Genomic DNA, 27,856 nt, shown 5'->3' with positions numbered 1-27,856 from the left:
TCACTGACACCAATCTCCTCCTGTCTGATATAAACCAACCCCACAGTCACTGACACCAATCTCCTCCTGTCTGATATAAACCAACCCCACAGTCACTGACGCCAATCTCCCACTGTCTGATACAAACCAACCCCACAGTCACTGACACCAATCTCCCACTATCTGATATAAACCAACCCCAAAGTCACTGACACCAATCTCCTCCTGTCTGATGTAAACCAACCCCACAGTCACTGACACCAATCTCCCACTGTCTGATATAAACCAACCCCAAAGTCACTGACACCAATCTCCTCCTGTCTGATATAAACCAACCCCACAGTCACTGACACCAATCTCCCACTGTCTGATATAAAACAACCCCAAAGTCACTGATATCAATCTCCCACTGTCTGATATAAACCAACCCCACAGTCACTGACACCAATCTCCCACTGTCTGATAGAAACAAACCCCACAGTCACTGACACCAATCTCCCACTGTCTGATATAAACCAACCCCACAGTCACTGACACCAATCTCCCACTGTCTGATATAAACCAACCCCACAGTCACTGACACCAATCTCCCACTGTCTGATATAAACCAATCCCACAGTCACTGACACCAATCTCCCACTGTCTGAAATAAACCAATCCCACAGTCACTGACACCAATCTACCACTGTCTGATAGAAACCAACCCCACAGTCACTGACACCAATCTCCTCCTGTCTGATATAAACCAACCCCACAGTCACTGACACCAATCTCCCACTGTCTGATATAAACCAACCCCACAGTCACTGACACCAATCTCCCACTGTCTGATATAAACCAACCCCACAGTCACTGACACCAATCTCCCACTGTCTGATATAAACCAACCCCACAGTCACTGACACCAATCTCCTCCTGTCTGATATAAACCAACCCCACAGTCACTGACACCAATCTCCTCCTGTCTGATATAAACCAACCCCACTGTCACTGACACCAATCTCCTCCTGTCTGATATGAACCAACCCCACAGTCACTGACACCAATCTCCCCCTGTCTGATATAAACCAACCCCACAGTCACTGACACCAATCTCCCACTGTCTGATATAAACCAACCCCACAGTCACTGACAGCAATCTCCTCCTGTCTGATATAAACCAACCCCACAGTCACTGACACCAATCTCCTCCTGTCTGATATAAACCAACCCCACAGTCACTGACACTAATCTCCCACTGTCTGATATAAACCAACCCCACAGTCACTGAAAGCAATCTCCTCCTGTCTGATATAAACCAACCCCACAGTCACTGACACCAATCTCCCACTGTCTGATATAAACCAACCCCGCAGTCACTGACTCCAATCTCCCACTGTCTGATATAAACCAACCCCACAGTCACTTTTTTTTTTGAACATTACAGCGCAGTACAGGCCCTTCGGCCCTTGATGTTGCGCCGAGCTGTGAAACCATCTGACCGACACTATTCCATTTTCATCCATATGTCTATCCAATGACCACTTAAATGCCCTTAAAGTTGGCGAATCTACTACTGCTGCAGGCAGGGCGTTCCACGCCCTTCCTACTCTCTGAGTAAAGAAACTACCTCTCACATCTGTCCTATATCTATCACCCCTCAACTTGAAGTTATGTCCCCTCGTGTTTGCCATCACCATCCGAGGAAAAAGACTCTCACTATCCACCCTATCTAACCCTCTGATTATCTTATATGTCTCTATTAAGTCACCTCTCCTCCTCCTCCTCTCCAACGAAAACAACCTCAAGTCCCTCAGCCTTTCCTCGTAAGACCTTCCCTCCATACCAGGCAACATCCTAGTAAATCTCCTCTGCACCCTTCCCAAACCTTCCACATCCTTCCTATAATGCGGTGACCAGAACTGCACGCAATACTCCAGGTGCGGTCTCACCAGAGTTTTGTACAGCTGCAGCATGACCTCGTGGCTCCGAAACTCGATCCCCCTCCTTATAAAAGCTAACACACCATATGCCTTCTTTACAGCCCTATTAACCTGGGTAGCAACCTTCAGGGATTTATGCACCTGGACACCAAGATCTCTCTGTTCATCTACACTACCAAGAATCTTCCCATTAGCCCAGTACTCTGCAATCTCCTCCTGTCTGATATAAACCAACCCCACAGTCACTGACACCAATCTCCCACTGTCTGATATAAAGCAACCCCACAGTCACTGACACCAATCTCCCACTGTCTGATCTCAACCAACCCCACAGTCACTGACACCAATCTCCCACTGTCTGATATAAACCAACCTCACAGTCACTGACACCAATCTCCCCCTGTCTGATATAAACCAACCCCACAGTCACTGACACCAATCTCCCCCTGTCTGATATAAACAAACCTCACAGTCACTGACACCAATCTCCTCCTGTCTCATATAAACCAACCTCACAGTCACTGACACCAATCTCCCCCTGTCTGATATAAACCAACCCCACAGTCACTGACACCAATCTCCCACTGTCTGATATAAACCGACCCCACAGTCACTGACACCAATCTCCCACTGTCTGATATAAACCAACTCCACAGTCACTGACACCAATCTCCCACTGTCTGATATAAACCAATCTCACAGTCACTGACACCAATCTCCCACTGTCTGATATAAACCAACCTCACAGTCACTGACACCAATCTCCCACTGTCTGATATAAACCAACCCCACAGTCACTGACACCAATCTCCCACTGTCTGATATCAACCAACCCCACAGTCACTGACACCAATCTCCTCCTGTCTGATATAAACCAATCCCACAGTCACTGACACCAATCTCCCACTGTCTGATATAAACCAACCCCACAGTCTCTGACACCAATCTCCCACTGTCTGATATAAACCAACCCCACAGTCACTGACACCAATCTCCCACTGTCTGATATAAACCGACCCCACAGTCACTGACACCAATCTCCTCCTGTCTGATATAAACCGACCCCACAGTCACTGACACCAATCTCCCACTGTCTGATATAAACCAACCCCACAGTCACTGACACCAATCTCCAACTGTCTGATATAAACCAACCCCACAGTCACTGACACCAATCTCCCACTGTCTGATCTCAACCAACCCCACAGTCACTGACACCAATCTCCCACTGTCTGATATAAACCAACCTCACAGTCACTGACACCAATCTCCCCGTCTGATATAAACCAACCCCACAGTCACTGACACCAATCTCCCCCTGTCTGATATAAACAAACCTCACAGTCACTGACACCAATCTCCTCCTGTCTCATATAAACCAACCTCACAGTCACTGACACCAATCTCCCCCTGTCTGATATAAACCAACCCCACAGTCACTGACACCAATCTCCCACTGTCTGATATAAACCGACCCCACAGTCACTGACACCAATCTCCCCCTGTCTGATATAAACCAACCCCACAGTCACTGACACCAATCTCCCACTGTCTGATATAAACCAATCTCACAGTCACTGACACCAATCTCCCACTGTCTGATATAAACCAACCTCACAGTCACTGACACCAATCTCCCACTGTCTGATATAAACCAACCCCACAGTCACTGACACCAATCTCCCACTGTCTGATATCAACCAACCCCACAGTCACTGACACCAATCTCCTCCTGTCTGATATAAACCAATCCCACAGTCACTGACACCAATCTCCCACTGTCTGATATAAACCAACCCCACAGTCTCTGACACCAATCTCCCACTGTCTGATATAAACCAACCCCACAGTCACTGACACCAATCTCCCACTGTCTGATATAAACCGACCTCACAGTCACTGACACCAATCTCCTCCTGTCTGATATAAACCGACCCCACAGTCACTGACACCAATCTCCCACTGTCTGATATAAACCAACCCCACAGTCACTGACACCAATCTCCAACTGTCTGATATAAACCAATCCCACAGTCACTGACACCAATCTCCTCCTGTCTGATATAAACCAACCCCACAGTCACTGACGCCAATCTCCCACTGTCTGATACAAACCAACCCCACAGTCACTGACACCAATCTCCCACTGTCTGATATAAACCAACCCCAAAGTCACTGACACCAATCTCCTCCTGTCTGATGTAAACCAACCCCACAGTCACTGACACCAATCTCCCACTGTCTGATATAAACCAACCCCAAAGTCACTGACACCAATCTCCTCCTGTCTGATATAAACCAACCCCACAGTCACTGACACCAATCTCCCACTGTCTGATATAAAACAACCCCAAAGTCACTGACATCAATCTCCCACTGTCTGATATAAACCAACCCCACAGTCACTGACACCAATCTCCCACTGTCTGATAGAAACAAACCCCACAGTCACTGACACCAATCTCCCACTGTCTGATATAAACCAACCCCACAGTCACTGACACCAATCTCCCACTGTCTGATATAAACCAACCCCACAGTCACTGACACCAATCTCCCACTGTCTGATATAAACCAATCCCACAGTCACTGACACCAATCTCCCACTGTCTGAAATAAACCAACCCCACAGTCACTGACACCAATCTACCACTGTCTGATAGAAACCAACCCCACAGTCACTGACACCAATCTCCTCCTGTCTGATATAAACCAACCCCACAGTCACTGACACCAATCTCCCACTGTCTGATATAAACCAACCCCACAGTCACTGACACCAATCTCCCACTGTCTGATATAAACCAACCCCACAGTCACTGACACCAATCTCCCACTGTCTGATATAAACCAACCGCACAGTCACTGACACCAATCTCCCACTGTCTGATATAAACCAACCCCACAGTCACTGACACCAATCTCCTCCTGTCTGATATAAACCAACCCCACAGTCACTGACACCAATCTCCTCCTGTCTGATATAAACCAACCCCACAGTCACTGACACCAATCTCCTCCTGTCTGATATAAACCAACCCCACAGTCACTGACACCAATCTCCTCCTGTCTGATATAAACCAACCTCACAGTCACTGACACCAATCTCCCACTGTCTGATATAAACCAACCCCACAGTCACTGACAGCAATCTCCTCCTGTCTGATATAAACCAACCCCACAGTCACTGACACCAATCTCCTCCTGTCTGATATAAACCAACCCCACAGTCACTGACACTAATCTCCCACTGTCTGATATAAACCAACCCCACAGTCACTGAAAGCAATCTCCTCCTGTCTGATATAAACCAACCCCACAGTCACTGACACCAATCTCCCACTGTCTGATATAAACCAACCCCGCAGTCACTGACACCAATCTCCCACTGTCTGATATAAACCAACCCCACAGTCACTTTTTTTTTTGAACATTACAGCGCAGTACAGGCCCTTCGGCCCTTGATGTTGCGCCGAGCTGTGAAACCATCTGACCGACACTATTCCATTTTCATCCATATGTCTATCCAATGACCACTTAAATGCCCTTAAAGTTGGCGAATCTACTACTGCTGCAGGCAGGGCGTTCCACGCCCTTCCTACTCTCTGAGTAAAGAAACTACCTCTCACATCTGTCCTATATCTATCACCCCTCAACTTGAAGTTATGTCCCCTCGTGTTTGCCATCACCATCCGAGGAAAAAGACTCTCACTATCCACCCTATCTAACCCTCTGATTATCTTATATGTCTCTATTAAGTCACCTCTCCTCCTCCTCCTCTCCAACGAAAACAACCTCAAGTCCCTCAGCCTTTCCTCGTAAGACCTTCCCTCCATACCAGGCAACATCCTAGTAAATCTCCTCTGCACCCTTCCCAAACCTTCCACATCCTTCCTATAATGCGGTGACCAGAACTGCACGCAATACTCCAGGTGCGGTCTCACCAGAGTTTTGTACAGCTGCAGCATGACCTCGTGGCTCCGAAACTCGATCCCCCTCCTTATAAAAGCTAACACACCATATGCCTTCTTTACAGCCCTATTAACCTGGGTAGCAACCTTCAGGGATTTATGCACCTGGACACCAAGATCTCTCTGTTCATCTACACTACCAAGAATCTTCCCATTAGCCCAGTACTCTGCAATCTCCTCCTGTCTGATATAAACCAACCCCACAGTCACTGACACCAATCTCCCACTGTCTGATATAAAGCAACCCCACAGTCACTGACACCAATCTCCCACTGTCTGATCTCAACCAACCCCACAGTCACTGACACCAATCTCCCACTGTCTGATATAAACCAACCTCACAGTCACTGACACCAATCTCCCCCTGTCTGATATAAACCAACCCCACAGTCACTGACACCAATCTCCCCCTGTCTGATATAAACAAACCTCACAGTCACTGACACCAATCTCCTCCTGTCTCATATAAACCAACCTCACAGTCACTGACACCAATCTCCCCCTGTCTGATATAAACCAACCCCACAGTCACTGACACCAATCTCCCACTGTCTGATATAAACCGACCCCACAGTCACTGACACCAATCTCCCACTGTCTGATATAAACCAACTCCACAGTCACTGACACCAATCTCCCACTGTCTGATATAAACCAATCTCACAGTCACTGACACCAATCTCCCACTGTCTGATATAAACCAACCTCACAGTCACTGACACCAATCTCCCACTGTCTGATATAAACCAACCCCACAGTCACTGACACCAATCTCCCACTGTCTGATATCAACCAACCCCACAGTCACTGACACCAATCTCCTCCTGTCTGATATAAACCAATCCCACAGTCACTGACACCAATCTCCCACTGTCTGATATAAACCAACCCCACAGTCTCTGACACCAATCTCCCACTGTCTGATATAAACCAACCCCACAGTCACTGACACCAATCTCCCACTGTCTGATATAAACCGACCCCACAGTCACTGACACCAATCTCCTCCTGTCTGATATAAACCGACCCCACAGTCACTGACACCAATCTCCCACTGTCTGATCTAAACCAACCCCACAGTCACTGACACCAATCTCCAACTGTCTGATATAAACCAACCCCACAGTCACTGACACCAATCTCCCACTGTCTGATCTCAACCAACCCCACAGTCACTGACACCAATCTCCCACTGTCTGATATAAACCAACCTCACAGTCACTGACACCAATCTCCCCCTGTCTGATATAAACCAACCCCACAGTCACTGACACCAATCTCCCCCTGTCTGATATAAACAAACCTCACAGTCACTGACACCAATCTCCTCCTGTCTCATATAAACCAACCCCACAGTCACTGACACCAATCTCCCACTGTCTGATATAAACCGACCCCACAGTCACTGACACCAATCTCCCACTGTCTGATATAAACTAACTCCACAGTCACTGACACCAATCTCCCACTGTCTGATATAAACCAATCTCACAGTCACTGACACCAATCTCCCACTGTTTGATATAAACCAACCTCACAGTCACTGACACCAATCTCCCACTGTCTGATATAAACCAACCCCACAGTCACTGACACCAATCTCCCACTGTCTGATATCAACCAACCCCACAGTCACTGACACCAATCTCCTCCTGTCTGATATAAACCAATCCCACAGTCACTGACACCAATCTCCCACTGTCTGATATAAACCAACCCCACAGTCTCTGACACCAATCTCCCACTGTCTGATATAAACCAACCCCACAGTCACTGACACCAATCTCCCACTGTCTGATATAAACCGACCTCACAGTCACTGACACCAATCTCCTCCTGTCTGATATAAACCGACCCCACAGTCACTGACACCAATCTCCCACTCTGATATAAACCAACCCCACAGTCACTGACACCAATCTCCAACTGTCTGATATAAACCAATCCCACAGTCACTGACACCAATCTCCTCCTGTCTGATATAAACCGACCCCACAGTCACTGACACCAATCTCCTCCTGTCTGATATAAACCAACCCCACAGTCACTGACACCAATCTCCCACTGTCTGATATAAACCAACCCCACAGTCACTGACACCAATCTCCTCCTGTCTGATATAAACCAACCTCACAGTCACTGACACCAATCTCCTCCTGTCTGATATAAACCAACCCCACAGTCACTGACACCAATCTCCCCCTGTCTGATATAAACCAACCCCACAGTCACTGACACCAATCTCCCACTGTCTGATATAAACCAACCCCACAGTCACTGACACCAATCTCCTCCTGTCTGATATAAACCGACCCCACAGTCACTGACACCAATCTCCCACTGTCTGATATAAACCAACCCCACAGTCACTGACACCAATCTCCTCCTGTCTGATATAAACCAATCCCACAGTCACTGACACCAATCTCCTCCTGTCTGATATAAACCAACCCCACAGTCACTGACACCAATCTCCCACTGTCTGATATAAACCGACCCCACAGTCACTGACACCAATCTCCTCCTGTCTGATATAAACCAACGCCACAGTCACGGACACCAATCTCCCACTGTCTGATATAAACCAACCCCACAGTCACTGACACCAATCTCCTCCTGTCTGATATAAACCAACCTCACAGTCACTGACACCAATCTCCCACTGTCTGATATAAACCGACCCCACAGTCACTGACACCAATCTCCTCCTGTCTGATATAAACCAACCCCACAGTCACTGACACCAATCTCCTCCTGTCTGATATAAACCAACCCCACAGTCACTGACACCAATCTCCTCCTGTCTGATATAAACCAACCTCACAGTCACTGACACCAATCTCCTCCTGTCTGATATAAACCAACCTCACAGTCACTGACACCAATCTCCCACTGTCTGATATAAACCGACCCCACAGTCACTGACACCAATCTCCTCCTGTCTGATATAAACCAACCCCACAGTCACTGACACCAATCTCCCCCTGTCTGATATAAACCAACCCCACAGTCACTGACACCAATCTCCCACTGTCTGATATAAACCAACCCCACAGTCACTGACACCAATCTCCTCCTGTCTGATATAAACCGACCCCACAGTCACTGACACCAATCTCCCACTGTCTGATATAAACCAACCCCACAGTCACTGACACCAATCTCCTCCTGTCTGATATAAACCAATCCCACAGTCACTGACACCAATCTCCTCCTGTCTGATATAAACCAACCCCACAGTCACTGACACCAATCTCCCACTGTCTGATATAAACCGACCCCACAGTCACTGACACCAATCTCCTCCTGTCTGATATAAACCAACGCCACAGTCACGGACACCAATCTCCCACTGTCTGATATAAACCAACCCCACAGTCACTGACACCAATCTCCTCCTGTCTGATATAAACCAACCTCACAGTCACTGACACCAATCTCCCACTGTCTGATATAAACCGACCCCACAGTCACTGACACCAATCTCCTCCTGTCTGATATAAACCAACCCCACAGTCACTGACACCAATCTCCTCCTGTCTGATATAAACCAACCCCACAGTCACTGACACCAATCTCCCACTGTCTGATATAAACCAACGCCACAGTCACGGACACCAATCTCCCACTGTCTGATATAAACCAACCCCACAGTCACTGACACCAATCTCCTCCTGTCTGATATAAACCAACCCCACAGTCACTGACACCAATCTCCTCCTGTCTGATATAAACCAACCCCACAGTCACTGACACCAATCTCCTCCTGTCTGATTTAAACCAACCCCACAGTCACTGACACCAATCTCCCACTGTCTGATATAAACCAACCCCACAGTCACTGACACCAATCTCCTCCTGTCTGATATAAACCAACCCCACAGTCACTGACACCAATCTCCTCCTGTCTGATATAAACCAACCCCACAGTCACTGACACCAATCTCCTCCTGTCTGATTTAAACCAACCCCACAGTCACTGACACCAATCTCCCACTGTCTGATATAAACCAACCCCACAGTCACTGACACCAATCACCTCCTGTCTGATATAAACCAACCCCACAGTGACTGACACCAATCTCCCACTGTCTGATATAAACCAACCCCACAGTCACTGACACCAATCTCCCACTGTCTGATATAAACCAACCCCACAGTCACTGACACCAATCTCCCACTGTCTGATATAAACCAACCCCACAGTCACTGACACCAATCTCCCCCTGTCTGATATAAACCAACCCCACAGTCACTGACACCAATCTCCCCCTGTCTGATATAAACCAACCCCACAGTCACTGACACCAATCTCCCACTGTCTGATATAAACCAACCCCACAGTCACTGACACCAATCTCCCACTGTCTGATATAAACCAACCCCACAGTCACTGACACCAATCTCCCACTGTCTGATATAAACCAACCCCACAGTCACTGACACCAATCTCCCACTGTCTGATATAAACAAACCCCACAGTCACTGACACCAATCTCCCACTGTCTGATATAAACCGACCCCACAGTCACTGACACCAATCTCCTCCTGTCTGATATAAACCAACGCCACAGTCACGGACACCAATCTCCCACTGTCTGATATAAACCAACCCCACAGTCACTGACACCAATCTCCTCCTGTCTGATATAAACCAACCTCACAGTCACTGACACCAATCTCCCACTGTCTGATATAAACCGACCCCACAGTCACTGACACCAATCTCCTCCTGTCTGATATAAACCAACCCCACAGTCACTGACACCAATCTCCTCCTGTCTGATATAAACCAACCCCACAGTCACTGACACCAATCTCCTCCTGTCTGATATAAACCAACCTCACAGTCACTGACACCAATCTCCTCCTGTCTGATATAAACCAACCTCACAGTCACTGACACCAATCTCCCACTGTCTGATATAAACCGACCCCACAGTCACTGACACCAATCTCCTCCTGTCTGATATAAACCAACCCCACAGTCACTGACACCAATCTCCCCCTGTCTGATATAAACCAACCCCACAGTCACTGACACCAATCTCCCACTGTCTGATATAAACCAACCCCACAGTCACTGACACCAATCTCCTCCTGTCTGATATAAACCGACCCCACAGTCACTGACACCAATCTCCCACTGTCTGATATAAACCAACCCCACAGTCACTGACACCAATCTCCTCCTGTCTGATATAAACCAATCCCACAGTCACTGACACCAATCTCCTCCTGTCTGATATAAACCAACCCCACAGTCACTGACACCAATCTCCCACTGTCTGATATAAACCGACCCCACAGTCACTGACACCAATCTCCTCCTGTCTGATATAAACCAACGCCACAGTCACGGACACCAATCTCCCACTGTCTGATATAAACCAACCCCACAGTCACTGACACCAATCTCCTCCTGTCTGATATAAACCAACCTCACAGTCACTGACACCAATCTCCCACTGTCTGATATAAACCGACCCCACAGTCACTGACACCAATCTCCTCCTGTCTGATATAAACCAACCCCACAGTCACTGACACCAATCTCCTCCTGTCTGATATAAACCAACCCCACAGTCACTGACACCAATCTCCCACTGTCTGATATAAACCAACGCCACAGTCACGGACACCAATCTCCCACTGTCTGATATAAACCAACCCCACAGTCACTGACACCAATCTCCTCCTGTCTGATATAAACCAACCCCACAGTCACTGACACCAATCTCCTCCTGTCTGATATAAACCAACCCCACAGTCACTGACACCAATCTCCTCCTGTCTGATTTAAACCAACCCCACAGTCACTGACACCAATCTCCCACTGTCTGATATAAACCAACCCCACAGTCACTGACACCAATCTCCTCCTGTCTGATATAAACCAACCCCACAGTCACTGACACCAATCTCCTCCTGTCTGATATAAACCAACCCCACAGTCACTGACACCAATCTCCTCCTGTCTGATTTAAACCAACCCCACAGTCACTGACACCAATCTCCCACTGTCTGATATAAACCAACCCCACAGTCACTGACACCAATCACCTCCTGTCTGATATAAACCAACCCCACAGTGACTGACACCAATCTCCCACTGTCTGATATAAACCAACCCCACAGTCACTGACACCAATCTCCCACTGTCTGATATAAACCAACCCCACAGTCACTGACACCAATCTCCCACTGTCTGATATAAACCAACCCCACAGTCACTGACACCAATCTCCCCCTGTCTGATATAAACCAACCCCACAGTCACTGACACCAATCTCCCCCTGTCTGATATAAACCAACCCCACAGTCACTGACACCAATCTCCCACTGTCTGATATAAACCAACCCCACAGTCACTGACACCAATCTCCCACTGTCTGATATAAACCAACCCCACAGTCACTGACACCAATCTCCCACTGTCTGATATAAACCAACCCCACAGTCACTGACACCAATCTCCCACTGTCTGATATAAACAAACCCCACAGTCACTGACACCAATCTCCCACTGTCTGATATAAACCAACCCCACAGTCACTGACACCAATCTCCCCCTGTCTGATATAAACCAACCCCACAGTCACTGACACCAATCTCCTCCTGTCTGATATAAACCAACCCCACAGTCACTGACACCAATCTCCCACTGTCTGATATAAACCAACCCCACAGTCACTGACACCAATCTCCCACTGTCTGATATAAACAAACCCCACAGTCACTGACACCAATCTCCTCCTGTCTGATATAAACAAACCCCACAGTCACTGACACCAATCTCCTCCTGTCTGATATAAACCAATCCCAGTCACTGACACCAATCTCCTCCTGTCTGATATAAACCAACCCCACAGTCACTGACACCAATCTCCTCCTGTTTGATATAAACCAACCCCACAGTCACTGACAGCAATCTCCTCCTGTCTGATATAAACCAACCCCACAGTCACTGACACCAATCTCCCACTGTCTGATATAAACCAACCCCACAGTCACTGACACCAATCTCCCACTGTCTGATATAAACCAACCCCACAGTCACTTTTTTTTTAGAACATTACAGCGCAGTACAGGCCCTTCGGCCCTCCGGCCCTCGATGTTGCGCCGACCTGTGAAACCATCTGACCGACACTATTCCATTTTCATCCATATGTCTATCCAATGACCACTTAAATGCCCTTAAAGTTGGCGAATCTACTACTGCTGCAGGCAGGGCGTTCCACGCCCTTCCTACTCTCTGAGTAAAGAAACTACCTCTCACATCTGTCCTATATCTATCACCCCTCAACTTGAAGTTATGTCCCCTCGTGTTTGCCATCACCATCCGAGGAAAAAGACGCTCACTATCCACCCTATCTAACCCTCTGATTATCTTATATGTCTCTATTAAGTCACCTCTCCTCCTCCTCCTCTCCAACGAAAACAACCTCAAGTCCCTCAGCCTTTCCTCGTAAGACCTTCCCTCCATACCAGGCAACATCCTAGTAAATCTCCTCTGCACCCTTCCCATAGCTTCCACATCCTTCCTATAATGCGGTGACCAGAACTGCACGCAATACTCCAGGTGCGGTCTCACCAGAGTTTTGTACAGCTGCAGCATGACCTCGTGGCTCCGAAACTCGATCCCCCTACTAATAAAAGCTAACACACCATATGCCTTCTTTACAGCCCTATTAACCTGGGTAGCAACCTTCAGGGATTTATGCACCTGGACACCAAGATCTCTCTGTTCATCTACACTACCAAGAATCTTCCCATTAGCCCAGTACTCTGCAATCTCCTCCTGTCTGATATAAACCAACCCCACAGTCACTGACACCAATCTCCCACTGTCTGATCTCAACCAACCCCACAGTCACTGACACCAATCTCCCACTGTCTGATATAAACCAACCTCACAGTCACTGACACCAATCTCCCACTGTCTGATATAAACCGACCCCACAGTCACTGACACCAATCTCCCACTGTCTGATATAAACCAACGCCACAGTCACGGACACCAATCTCCCACTGTCTGATATAAACCAACCCCACAGTCACTGACACCAATCTCCCACTGTCTGATATAAACCGACCCCACAGTCACTGACACCAATCTCCTCCTGTCTGATATAAACCAACCCCACAGTCACTGACACCAATCTCCTCCTGTCTGATATAAACCAACCCCACAGTCACTGACACCAATCTCCTCCTGTCTGATATAAACCAACCCCACAGTCACTGACACCAATCTCCTCCTGTCTGATATAAACCAACCTCACAGTCACTGACACCAATCTCCCACTGTCTGATATAAACCAACCCCACAGTCACTGACACCAATCTCCCACTGTCTGCTTTAAACCTACCCCACAGTCACTGACACCAATCTCCCACTGTCTGCTTTAAACCAACCCCACAGTCACTGACACCAATCTCCCACTGTCTGATATAAACCAACCCCACAGTCACTGACACCAATCTCCTCCTGTCTGATATAAACCAACCCCACAGTCACTGACACCAATCTCCCACTGTCTGATATAAACCAACCCCACAGTCACTGACACCAATCTCCTCCTATCTGATATAAACCAACCCCACAGTCACTGACACCAATCTCCCACTGTCTGCTTTAAACCTACCCCACAGTCACTGACACCAATCTCCCACTGTCTGCTTTAAACCAACCCCACAGTCACTGACACCAATCTCCCACTGTCTGATATAAACCAACCCCACAGTCACTGACACTTGTATTCATATATGCCTCTCCAGCCGTAAAACACTCCAACAATATTTGACAGCCAACTTTGAGAGATGTTTGGACAGGGAGCAACAAGGTTGATTAAAGTGGTAGGCAATAAGGAGCGTCTTGAAGGAGAGGACTGAGGCGGTGAGGTTTTATGAGGAAATTCCAACAGTTGGGGCCTGGGCAGCTGAAGGCTTGGTCACCCGTGGTTTTTATTTAATTCTTTTGTGGGATGTGGGTGTCGGTGGCTCGGCCAGTATTTGTTGTCCATTCCTAATTGCCCTCGACAACTGAGTGCCTTGCTCGACCATTGCAGAGGGCAGTTAAGAGTCGACCTCATTGCTGTAGGTCTGGAGTCACATGTCGGCCAGACCGGGTATGGACGGCAGATTTCCTTCCCTAAAGGATATTTGTGAACCAGATGGGTTTTTGATTGTTTCGTGGCACCGTTACTGAGACCAGCTTTCAATTCCAGATGTTTACTTAAATAACTGAATTTATTAATTAAATTTAAATTCCACCAGCTGCCCTCCTGGGGATTTGAGCCCGTGTCCCTTGGGCCTCTGGATTACTAGTTCAGTTACATTACCACTGCTCAACCACCTCCCCTCCAGGATTGGCGGTATGCAGAGATCTTGGAGGGTTGCAGATTATAGAGATAGCGAAGAGGGGAGGGTGAGGCCGTTGATGGATTTTTAAATAACAGTTCAGTTAAAATATTCTCTCTGTTGCTGTATCAGGAGCCAGAGGAGGTCAGCGAGCACAGGGGGTGATGGGTGAACGGGACTTGGTGCGAGTTAGGACACAGGCAGCAGAGTTTTAGACGAGCTCAGGTTTACAGAAGGTGGGAGGTTGGCCGGGAGTGTGTTGGAATAGTCGAGTCTGGCGGTAACAGAGGCACGGATGTGGATTTCAGCAGCAGATGAGCTGAGGCAAGGGCCATATCGGGCGAAGCTACAGAGGTGGAAATAGGCGGTCTTAGTGATGGAGTGGACGTGTGTTCGGAAGCTCAACTTGGGGTCAAATAAGGCACCAAGGTTGTGAACAGACTGGTTCAGCCTCAGACAGTTGCAAAGGAGGGGGATGGAGTCGGTGGCTAGGGAACGGAGTTTGGAGTGGGGACCGAAGATGGTGGCTTCAGACCTCCCGATATCTCCCCGGATCCTCTTAATTTCTGAACACGGCATTTCACGTCCCCCCATCCCCGCGTGCTCTAATCCTTGAACGTGTCTTCCTCAGATCCTTGAATCACTGAAAATGTTCCATTTGTTCCGTTTCAGAAGCCGGCAGTGAGCTGACAGACTTTGGACCGCCATCGACCACTGCAGAGGCTAGTTCTGCACTAACCCTCCAACGCTCGAACCATTTGGGTGCAGCCCGTCCCTCTCCGTCGAAACCGTCCACGGGGGCTTTACCTGAACCCCCCGCGTCAGTTGGCTGCTCCATTCACTCCTTGAACTGCCTTTGGTGACTCTCCCCTGCCCCCAATCCCTTTGCGTTCCACGGTCCTACCCGTGTCTGTTATCGCAGCAGCGGATGTCCGAAAGCAGTGTCAATCTGAAGCAAGCTGTTTTACTCTTCACTGAATGGGACTTCTTGCTGTCGTGGAGCGCTCGGGCGAGCCAGTTTGCACAGCAGGTGGGGGAGGGGGGTGGGAGTAGTACAGTAACTTATGGAAATCAGTTGTCTCCTGTCGTTAACGTGCCATGAGGAAACTGTGACTGGAGGGTGGGGGTGGGGGGGGAAACTGGTTTGTGACGGAGAAAGTTTGGAGGTGGGGTGAAACTTCGACTGTCCTCCAGAATTCTGGTGGCAAGAGGGGGATGAGTCTTGCAAAAATTCTTCTTGGGTGCCTCCTCGACAGTGGATGTATCGCTCAGCTGGGAGCACCGGTAGAATTCACTGTCGGCCGTGGGCTCAGCGGGTAGCGCACTCGCCTCCGAGTCTGTCGGTCACGGATTCGGGTCCCAGCTCCGGAGACCTGAGCCCCGTAACCTCGGCCGACGCATCCCCCACCCCCATGCCAGTACTGAGGGAGTGCTGCGCTGTCGGATGTGCCGTCTTCTGGCCACGAGGACGCTAAACGCTCTGGGAAGTGCTTTGTTGGCTGTAGAGCACTTTTGGTCCGCCCCGAGGTGGTTGAAAGCGGCGGGTGAACGCAAGCCCTTTCTCTGGCACTTATCTTCGGGCGCGGGGGAGTGTTGGGTTATTTGGGAGACAGGATTCAGTCGGGGTTCGGGTCTGAGAGAACCAGTGGGGATCGCTGGTGGCTGGAAGGGGACATCACATTCAGGTGAATCCGTTTGCGAGGATTTATCTTCCTGTATATTTGTGTCTCGTATTTTTAATATGGAAATCATGAGCATTTTCTACTGGGGAAATTCATGGGTTATTATAAATAAACTAATGAAAAACAATGCGTCAAGACTAAGTACTGGGGGAAGGGGAGTCTCTCCATTATCTACCGGGGCAGAGACATGTGAGCACATCATGTATTTTTAATGCTAGCTTTGCTCGCAGGACATTATCTGTCTCTTTGCACCGCCCACAACCAACCCTGTCCTGGGCTAATAAACATGGCACGGTTCCAATATAATCAGGGCCTCTGCTGGTGCTCTGTACGAATCTGCCCCACAGGAGAGGGTGCACTTAACCCACCTCCTGCCCTCCCTTCAGGCTTTGTGACTGAAAACCTTCATTCTGTCCCCCTGCCCCTCTCCCCCCCCCCCCCCCCCCCCCCACCAAGGAGATATCAGAATGACATTAAATAAAAACAGGAAATGCTGTTAATACTCAGCAGGTCTGGCAGCATCTGTGGAGAGAGAAGCAGAGTTAACGTTTCAGGGTCAGTGACCTTTCATCAGAACATTAGAATGACATGGGTGGGTTTGACATGAGTCACTCTTCCTGATACCAGCTTCTTATTTCTTTAAATGAATTACGCAGCCTGCTTGAAACCAGCTGGCCGAATTGTGACGACGCAAGAGTGGGGCAGGGAATGGAAGACTGCAACTCGGGAGTTGGGGAGACATGGCGTCAAATGTCCGTGCCCCATCCGTCACCCTCTGCCCAACGTGAGTCCTGTGCAGGGTGGAGATGGAAGGTGAGGGGGCTACAGGAACACAAGACCTGCTGTTGCTCCTGGAGTATCATTCAGTGCCCGAGGATAGGGGAAAATGGGAGAGGGAGAGTGATGTATCATCCTGTGTGTGGGGGCGTGGTTCCTGGGAGGTGGCAGCAGCCCTGCGTTCCTTCACGCGACTTGGGAAGGGGACTGTCCTCGGACCTGGATCCCAGCAGCGGGTGGGCAGGTATTGTTTATCTCCCCTCTATTTGCGCCCCGCCGTGCTGGGGAAAGGACGGCTCCCGACTGATTGTAATGTCGAGCTGAAATCAGCAGTCTGCAGATGGTAGTTTGTTGCTGTCTAAACTCATGCCCTTCCTGTGCCTCCCTCTCTCTGTAGGAAGAGGAGATTGAACCCACCCCCAGTTTCAAGGTTTGCTGCTGAGCTTCCACATGGCATGAAACAGCATTCAGGCCATCCTACCCTCCTGTGGTTCACCTTACAGTAAACCAGTGGGTGGAGGGGCAGACTGCTGTGTGCATCACCAGCAACAGTCACTGTCTGAAGAAAATCTGACCATGTTAACATTCAGGTCTTTATTATATTTTACATCAACGCGATTGCAAATCAAAAGAGGCAGCTGACAGAATGCACATACTTTGTGATCTGCTAACGGAATGCCGGGCAAGACTGGTTTCCAAGGAAACGTTGAAGCAAGGGTAGAATCCACTCTCACCCCTTCCTCTCCAGACACCAGCATTCTGCAATCCCATCGGATTAAAATCGTGGCCCCAGTTACGACCCATACAGACACTAAAAAGGTGGTCCCAGCAATGATCTGTACAGGTATCGTAAGCAGATGGTCCCAGCTATGACCTTTACATGACAGCAGCAGCCAGACTGTGTAAAGCTCCCTCTACACTGTCCCCATCAAACACTCCCAGGACAGGTACAGCACGGGCGTTAGATACAGAGTAAAGCTCCCTCTACACTGTCCCTATCAAACACTCCCAGGACAGGTACAGCACGGGCGTTAGATTAAAAAAAAAACAGGGTTAGATACAGAGTAAAGCTCCCTCTACACTGTCCCTATCAAACACTCCCAGGACAGGTACAGCACGGGCGTTAGATTAAAAAAAAAAACAGGGTTAGATACAGAGTAAAGCTCCCTCTACACTGTCCCCCATCAAACACTCCCAGGACAGGTACAGCATGGGGGTTAGATACAGAGTAAAGCTCCCTCTACACTGACCCCATCAAACACTCCCAGGACAGGTACCGCACAACAATGAAATATTTATATCATGTCTTTAATGTAATAAAACGTCCCAAGGTGCTTCAAAGGATTATGATAAAACAATATTTGACACTGACATAAGGAGACATGAGGTCAGATGACCATAAATGTAGTTAAAGAGGTAATTTTTAAGGAGCAATGTAAAGGAAGAAAACGAGGTGGAGAGGTTTAGGGAGAGAATTCCAGAGCTTGGGGCCCAGGCACCAGAAGGCATAGCCGCCAATGTTGGAGCGATTAAAATCAGGGATGCTCAAGAGGCCGGAAGTACAGGAGCATGGAGATCTCGAAGGGGTTGTGGGAATGGAGGAGCTCGGAGATCTCGAAGGAGTTGTGGGAATGGAGGAGCTCGGAGATCTCGAAGGGGTTGTGGGAATGGAGGAGCTCGGAGATCTCGAAGGGGTTGTGGGAATGGAGGAGCTCGGAGATCTCGAAGGGGTTGTGGGAATGGAGGATCTCGGAGGGGTTGTGGGAATGGAGGATCTCGGAGGGGTTGTGGGAATGGAGGAGCTCGGAGATCTCGAAGGGGTTGTGGGAATGGAGGAGCTCGGAGATCTCGAAGGAGTTATGGGAATGGAGGGGATTACAGAGATAGGAAGTAGAGGAGCTCGGAGATCTCGAAGGGGTTGTGGGAATGGAGGGGAATACAGAGATGGGAAGTAGAGGAGCTCGGAGATCTCGAAGGGGTTGTGGGAATGGAGGGGATTACAGAGATAGGAAGTAGAGGAGCTCGGAGATCTCGAAGGGGTTGTGGGAATGGAGGGGATTACAGAGATGGGAAGTAGAGGAGCTTGGAGATCTCGAAGGGGTTGTGGGAATGGAGGGGATTACAGAGATAGGAAGGGACTATGGAGGAATTTGAAAACAAGGAAAGAATTTTAAAATCGAGACACTGCTTAACTGGGAGCCAATGTAGGTCAGCGAGCACAGGGGGTGATGGGGCAACAAGACTTGGTGCATGTTAAGACATGTGTAATGGAGATTTGGATGAGCTCAAGTTTACAGAAGGTAGAACACGGGAAGTTGGCCAGGAGAGCGTTGTAAAGGCACGGATGAGAATTTCAGAAGCAGATGAGCTAAGGCAACGGTGGAGTTGGGCAATGTTTCGGAGGTGGGAATAAGCGGCCTTGACAGCGCAGATAGGTAGCTGGAAGCTCATCTTGGGATCAAATATGAGACCAAGGTTGCGAACAGTTTGGTTCAGCTTTAGCCAGTTAGCAGGTGAGGGATGGAGTCGGTAGCTAGGAAACGGAGTTTGGAGCAGAGACTGAAGATAATGGTATTTCCCATATTTAATCAGAGGAAATTTTTGTTCCTCCCGTTCTGGATGTCGGACAAGCAGCCTGTCAATTTAGAGACAGTGGAAGAGTTGAGAGAACTGGTGGTGAGATACAGCTGAGTGTCGTTGACATACATGTGAAAACTAATGCTGTGTTTGCAGATGATGTCGCTGAGGGGGCAGCATGTAGATGAGATCTTTGGGTGAGACCAGAGGTAACGGTGCTGGAGCAAATGGTTCTCCGGCTACGATTAGATAGATGAGAATGAAAGCAGGTGAGAGCAGTCCCACCCAGCTGGATGACAGTGGAGAGGCATTGGAGGAGGATAACAGTTCGAGAAGGACAAGGAGGGATAGTTTACCTTTGTCACAGACACATAGGATGTCATTTGTGACCATGACAAGAGCTGTTTTGGTACTGAGGCAGGGGTAGAACCTGATTGGAGGGATTCAAACATGGAGTTCCAAGAAAAATAAGCACAGATTTAGGAGACGGCAACACGTTTGAGGACTTTGGAGAAGAAAAGGAAGTTGGAGATGGGACTGCTATTTTGCAAAGACTTGAGGGGTCAAGAGTTAGATACAGAGTAAAGCTCCCTCTACACTGTCCCCAGCAAACGCTCCCGGACGGTGAAAGGACTATCTGATATACTCGCATCAGCTTGATTGGAGTCTCTTGTCATTACCTTTCCCCCGAGTCGACCGGACACCATCTTCCCAGAATGTTTAGTTTAGAGATACAGCATTGAAACAGGCCCTTCGGCCCACCGAGTCTGTGCCGACCATCAACCACCCATTTATACTAATCCTACACTAATCCCATATTCCTACCACATCTCCACCTGTCCCTATATTTCCCTACCACCTACCTATACTAGGGGCAATTTATAATGGCCAATTTACCTACCAACCTGCAAGTCTTTTGGTCATGTGGGAGGAAACTGGAGCACCCGGAGGAAACCCACGCAGACACAGGGAGTACCCAGAATTGGACCCGGGTCGCTGGAGCTGTGAGGCTGTGGTGCTAACCACTGCACCACTGTGCCGCCCTAAATGGTTATTTTTTAAAAAAGGAAGAGAATCTGAATGGGGTGGAGATGGTCCTTGGAGGTCAGAATGATGGGCGGGTGGATATGAAGAGATTAGAGAAAGTTAGATTGAAAAGCAATCACTGTCCATGCGCCAGGTTTGTATATTATTTAAATCAGAATCTCAGCTGAAGGCACCAACAGCAGTGGTGAAAGGCGGAGGTGACTGGCTCGCTCTAGCTGAAGATGGTGTTGGACTGCTCTGTGACACGGATGAAGGTGGTCCTCCGACTCAGCTCCTTCAGCTTGGCTGCTCCCACGTAGGTGCAGGTGGAGCGCACGCCACCCAGGATGTCTCGGATCGTACTTTCCACATCTCCTTTGAACTCCACCTCCACTGTCTTTCCTTCTGACGCTCTGCGGTGGGGGGAGATAAAATGCCGGAATAGCTATAGTACTTTCTTATCCCTGCATCCAAATCATTAATATAAATTATAAATAGTTGGGGCCCGAGGACTGAACCCTGTGGCACCCCACTAGTTACATCTTGCCAACCAGAAAAGGACCCATTTATCCTGACTCTGTTTTCTGTTGTTTAGCCAATCCTCTGTCCAAGCTAATAAATTGCCCCTCACCCCGTGTGATCTTACCTTGTGTATTAACCTTTTGTGTGGCACCTTATCAAATGCCTTCTGGAAGTCCAGATATACTACATCTACAGGATCCCCATTATCCACTTTGCTTGTTACTCCTTCGAAGAACTAGCAAATTAGTCAAACACGATTTACCCTTCATAAAACCATGCTGACTCTGATGGATTGTGTTTTGACTTTCTAAATGTCCTGTTATTACTTCCTTAATAATGGATTCTAACAATTTCCCAATGACAGATGTTAAACTAACAGGTCTATAGTTTCTGACTTTCTGCTTCCCCCCCTTTTTGAATAAGGGCGTTATATTAGCATTTTTCCAATCCACTGGAACCTTTCCCGTATCCAGGGAAGTTTGGAATATTATAACCAATAGATCCACTATCTCCGCTGCCACTTCCTTTCAGACCCTAGGATGTAGGCCGTCAGGCCCTGGGGACTTGTCTGCCTTCAATCCCAATAGTTTGCTCAGTACTTTTTGTTAGTGGTGATGATTGTTCTAAGTTCCTCCCTTTCTATAACCTCTGCAATACCTGTTACTATTGGGATGGTACCAGTGTCCTCTACCATGAAAACTGAGGCAAAATACTGATTAAGTGTCTCTGCCATTTCTGTGTTCCCTTCTATTAACTCCCCAGTCTCATCCTCCAAGGGACCAACATTCACCTTAGACTTGGTTTTAAGGAGTGTCTCAGAGGTGCAGCGGCAGAGAGAGGGAATTCCAGACCACACGGCCTAGACAAGTGAAGGCGCGGCTGCCAATGGGTGAGTGAAGGCAGGGAGAAGTTTTTGATGAGGACCGAAGACAGTAGTCTTCCCGAAGTTTAAGTGGATGGAATTGCAGATTTTCCAAGACTGGATGTCAGACAAGCAGAGGTAGTGAAGGGGTTGACGAAAATGGCGGCAAGGTAGTGCTTGGCAGTCTTCTGTGCACGTGTGGAATCTGTTGCCCAAGGAAGATGAGGGGGCCAAGGATAGATCAGTGGGAAGCTCCAGAGGTAGTGGGGCAGGGTTGAGAAGAGAAGTCATTGCTGTAGAAGTCCCACTGACATATACGAACTGTTGGAGTAGGATAGGTGTGGTCAACTGTGTCAGAGGCTGCAGACAACTCAGGAAGGGCGGGGAGGGATAGTTTACCACAGTCACAGGATGTAATTTGTGCCTTTGATAAGAGCTGTTTCAGTGTTGCGGCGGGGTCGGAATCCTGATCAGAGAGTTTCAAACACGGAGTTGCGGGCAAGGTGGGCATGGATTTGGGAGGCGGTGACAGGTTCAGGACTTTGGAGAGGAAAGGGAGGTTGGAGATGGGACGGTAAGGGCAGAGGGGTCAAGGGTGTGTTTTTTTTTCTTGAGGGAGAGATGACGACAGCAGATTTGAAAGGGAGGGTCACAGGACTTGAGGAAATGGGAACTGTTTGCAGTATCAGCTAACATGCCCCGACATACACCCTGGCCACTGGCAGAGGCACCATCCTTCAGAAGAGTGGCTGCCAAAGACTGCCATGGTTCTTTTGGACTCCTGATCAACACCATCGGGGAGAGAGATCATTCATCTCCATGCTGGACCCAGAGTGGCTGCGGTGTTTGCTTATCCAGTGGCCAGGGTGATTGTGTGGGAAGCGCTTTGGAATGTCTTGGGGATACTGACTGACAGTAAACCTTATTCCTCATGTAACCTCAGACAGCTGACATCTCAAACATTAAAGCTCCACAGTAGGGAACCGCCCCGCCAACATCAAGTGAGACAAGACGTTTGAGCACTGTCCTCTCACCTTTGGTCCCCAAAGTCCATCTCAACCTTTCCACCCTCTCCCTGTTCCAGAACTCCTGCCATGCTCACAGCCCATCTGATTGATCCCTTATCCCTCCTCAGCTCTGTAATCCTCAATTTCACTGGCGCCTCACCGCACTGAGATCAATGTCCCGATTTTAGCACGGGGTGCGAGTACAGAAGGATGGGTGGCGGGCTGAACGGTGACTCTGAGGGAGGCATGGCCTGTTGAAACCCGGGCCCTCCTTACAATCTTTGAAGACTGACCCCTGTCAGAACTGGGCGAGAATGACCAAGTGGGCTGGCGGGCAGGAATAGGATTTGCGATGGCAGGAAAGGGGTGGGATCATTGTCTAATCTGACCAAGTCTGCCTTACCCGCCCACCCCGGGCCATCACTTCCCCCACCCCCAACTGTGATCGAGGCTATGTACCCACCCATTCGGGGGGATGGGGGGGTCATCCCCCCGTCAACCGAGGCTGTTTTGCCTTCACCTCTCACCCTTCAGTGACCGAGGCAGCATTGTCCTCACCCCTTAACATCCCCGCCCCCCGCAACCAATGACCAATCTGTGCTGCCTTTGCCCCCACCATGACCACAACCCATTGCTTGGACACTTACCTGTAATCAGCCACGCCCCCAGCATGTTTCTTCATTGCGGTTTCTGAGCTCATCCCGTAAAACAGTTTGTACTTCTTGCCATTCTTCTCGATGGTCTCCCCTCCGCACTGGCTGTGTCCCGCGAACATCCCACCCAGCATCACAAAGTCCGCACCGGCACCTGGGATGGGTTGGGAGAGGGAAGGAAGAGATTAGCGGCACAGCAGGAAGAGAGGGTGCGGGCCAAAGCGGACGATTTTAACCTACCAGCAAATGTTAATCGGGTGGATTGGGGGGGGTGGGGGTGGTGTAGTGGGGGGAAGAATCGGAGAGAGAGAGAGACAGGGCAAGATAGCCCAGCAGGGTGGTCGAAATTGGCTGTTAGATTAGATTAGATTAGAGATACAGCACTGAAACAGGCCCTTCGGCCCACCGAGTCTGTGCCGAACATCAACCACCCATTTATACTAATCCTACACTAATCCCATATTCCAACCAAACAACCCCACCTGTCCCTATATTTCCCTACCACCTACCTATACTAGTGACAATTTATCATGGCCAATTAACCTATCAACCTGCAAGTCTTTTGGCTTGTGGGAGGAAACCAGAGCACCCGGAGAAAACCCACGCCGACACAGGGAGAACTTGCAAACTCCACACAGGCAGTACCCGGAATCGAACCCGGGTCCCTGGAGCTGTGAGGCTGCGGTGCTAACCACTGCGCCACTGTGCGTTCTCTGCTGTCTTCTGTTGGGGTGTTGGGGGGGGGGGAGTGGGATGAGGTGGGGGACAGCCTTGACCCCACTATGGGGAGGGGTGGCTGTTGGTCAGGTGGAGTGCTGGGGGCTAGGGGAGGGAGTCAGGTCGATGCTAAACGATGTCGTGATGCCAAAACCAGGACCAGGCTGCTATCCCCGTCTCACCTGAAGGCTCAGACCCCTCGCTGGGGTCCGGGTTCCAGGGCGGCCAGCCACCCACCCAGCTGACTACCGTTTCGTTTGTGAGCCCACGGGGATATTCGAATATGGGAGGCACCACAGTGAGCCCGATGTGACCCTCGGTGATGCTTACACCTGTAAATACACACACGAGGCACATGCCTTCTAGCTGGGTGGGCGGGTCAAGAAGAGGGGAACCATCAGATTTAACCTCCCCGCTCCCTCCAAAATCCAGGGGGGTGCTGAGGAGCCGCTTACAACCAACCCACAGCTGGGATCACCAAGCCAGCACAGACCAAGGATGGAAACTGGACTCGGCCTGCTCCATGTGACTCAGCAGCATTTAGCCATTGATCCTTCTGGGCAAACTGACTGAGAGACGACACACAAGTCGGTCGGATTCTATCTACCTCTGGACAAAAAGACACATGACACACAGCACAGCTGGCACCGTGGGAGAACCAGACCAGCGAGCTGGCCTCTGCAACGAAACTCAGTGGGGCTGATAACTGATGTCCTGAATCAAGCAAATGCTCTAGCGAAGAGAAATGGACTCACCAAAAGCTTTGGCCACATCTCCCGGACAGGTGCAGCCTCCGTCCTGTCGAGGGAAATTCCAGAGTAAACCTCAATACTTAGCATTCAACACTAACTCTTCAATACTCAGTTCCAAGGGTACACAGGTCAAACCAAAACTGAGACATGAAGTGGCTTTACAGGACAAACACCTTCAGAATAATGCAGTTTACAGACTGGAATCTAATCGAGGGGTTCAGGTGGTTTATATATAGAATAACAGATACGCGGGAGTGAGTTACAGACTGGAATCTAATCGAGGGGTTCAGGTGGTTTATATATAGAATAACAGATACCCGGGAGTGAGTTACAGACTGGAATCTAATCGAGGGATTCGTGTGGTTTATATATAGAATAACAGATACGCGGGAGTGAGTTACAGACTGGAATCTAATCGAGGGGTTCAGGTGGTTTATATATAGAATAACAGATACCCGGGAGTGAGTTACAGACTGGAATCTAATCGAGGGGTTCAGGTGGTTTATATATAGAATAACAGATACCCGGGAGTGAGTTACAGACTGGAATCTAATCGAGGGATTCGTGTGGTTTATATATAGAATAACAGATACGCGGGAGTGAGTTACAGACTGGAATCTAATCGAGGGGTTCAGGTGGTTTATATATGGAATAACAGATACCCGGGAGTGAGTTACAGACTGGAATCTAATCGAGGGGTTCAGGTGGTTTATATATGGAATAACAGATACCCGGGAGTGAGTTACAGACTGGAATCTAATCGAGGGGTTCGGGTGGTTTATATATAGAATAACAGATACCCGGGAGTGAGTAACAGACTGGAATCTAATCGAGGTGTTCGGGTGGTTTATATATAGAATAACAGATACCCGGGAGTGAGTTACAGACTGGAATCTAATCGAGGGGTTCTGGTTCTTTATGTATAGAATAACAGATACCCGGGAGTGAGTTACAGACTGGAATCTAATCGAGGGATTCGTGTGGTTTATATATAGAATAACAGATACGCGGGAGTGAGTTACAGACTGGAATCTAATCGAGGTGTTCGGGTAGTTTATATATAGAATAACAGATACGCGGGAGTGAGTTACAGACTGGAATCTAATCGAGGGGTTCAGGTGGTTTATATATAGAATAACAGATACGCGGGAGTGAGTTACAGACTGGAATCTAATCGAGGGGTTCAGGTGGTTTATATATAGAATAACAGATACCCGGGAGTGAGTTACAGACTGGAATCTAATCGAGGGATTCGTGTGGTTTATATATAGAATAACAGATACGCGGGAGTGAGTTACAGACTGGAATCTAATCGAGGAGTTCGGGTGGTTTATATATAGAATAACAGATACGCGGGAGTGAGTTACAGACTGGAATCTAATCGAGGGGTTCAGGTGGTTTATATATGGAATAACAGATACACGGGAGTGAGTTACAAACTGGAATCTAATCGAGGTGTTCGGGTGGTTTATATATAGAATAACAGATACCCGGGAGTGAGTTACAGACTGGAATCTAATCGAGGTGTTCGGGTGGTTTATATATAGAATAACAGATACCCGGGAGTGAGTTACAGACTGGAATCTAATCGAGGGGTTCGGGTGGTTTATATATAGAATAACAGATACCCGGGAGTGAGTTACAGACTGGAATCTAATCGATGGGTTCGGGTGGTTTATATATAGAATAACAGATACCCGGGAGTGAGTTACAGACTGGAATCTAATCGAGGGGTTCAGGTGGTTTATATATGGAATAACAGATACGCGGGAGTGAGTTACAGACTGGAATCTAATCGAGGTGTTCGGGTGGTTTATATATAGAATAACAGATACCTGGGAGTGAGTTACAGACTGGAATCTAATCGAGGTGTTCAGGTGGTTTATATATGGAATAACAGATACACGGGAGTGAGTTACAAACTGGAATCTAATCGAGGTGTTCGGGTGGTTTATATATAGAATAACAGATACCCGGGAGTGAGTTACAGACTGGAATCTAATCGAGGTGTTCGGGTGGTTTATATATAGAATAACAGATACCCGG

The 27,856-nt window shown here is 48.7% G+C and overlaps 2 protein-coding genes across 3 annotated transcripts in view; one reads left to right on the top strand and one right to left on the bottom strand.

Annotated features, from left to right (window-relative positions):
* The window catches only part of LOC137349115 (uncharacterized), a 50,248-nt gene extending 34,232 nt beyond the window's left edge, over window positions 1-16,016 (top strand). The window contains exon 10 of the mRNA XM_068014472.1: window positions 15,908-16,016. Within this exon, the coding sequence (XP_067870573.1) occupies window positions 15,908-15,925 (18 nt within the window). The 3' untranslated portion in view covers window positions 15,926-16,016. The remainder of the gene's footprint in view (window positions 1-15,907) is intronic.
* A 2,257-nt stretch (window positions 16,017-18,273) lies between these two features.
* Window positions 18,274-27,856, bottom strand: part of LOC137349114 (GMP reductase 2) — a 30,813-nt gene continuing 21,230 nt past the window's right edge. For both annotated transcript variants that reach the window (XM_068014471.1, XM_068014470.1), the window contains exons 7-9: window positions 25,814-25,856; window positions 24,336-24,495; window positions 18,274-21,710 (exon numbers count right to left, since the gene is read on the bottom strand). In XM_068014471.1, coding sequence (XP_067870572.1) covers window positions 21,530-21,710; window positions 24,336-24,495; window positions 25,814-25,856 — 384 coding nt within the window. In that variant the 3' untranslated portion in view covers window positions 18,274-21,529. The remainder of the gene's footprint in view (window positions 21,711-24,335; window positions 24,496-25,813; window positions 25,857-27,856) is intronic.

Source organism: Heterodontus francisci, chromosome 34 (assembly GCF_036365525.1).
Source record: "Heterodontus francisci isolate sHetFra1 chromosome 34, sHetFra1.hap1, whole genome shotgun sequence".
NCBI lineage: Eukaryota > Metazoa > Chordata > Chondrichthyes > Heterodontiformes > Heterodontidae > Heterodontus > Heterodontus francisci.
This window is presented reverse-complemented; position numbering and strand designations above follow the sequence as displayed.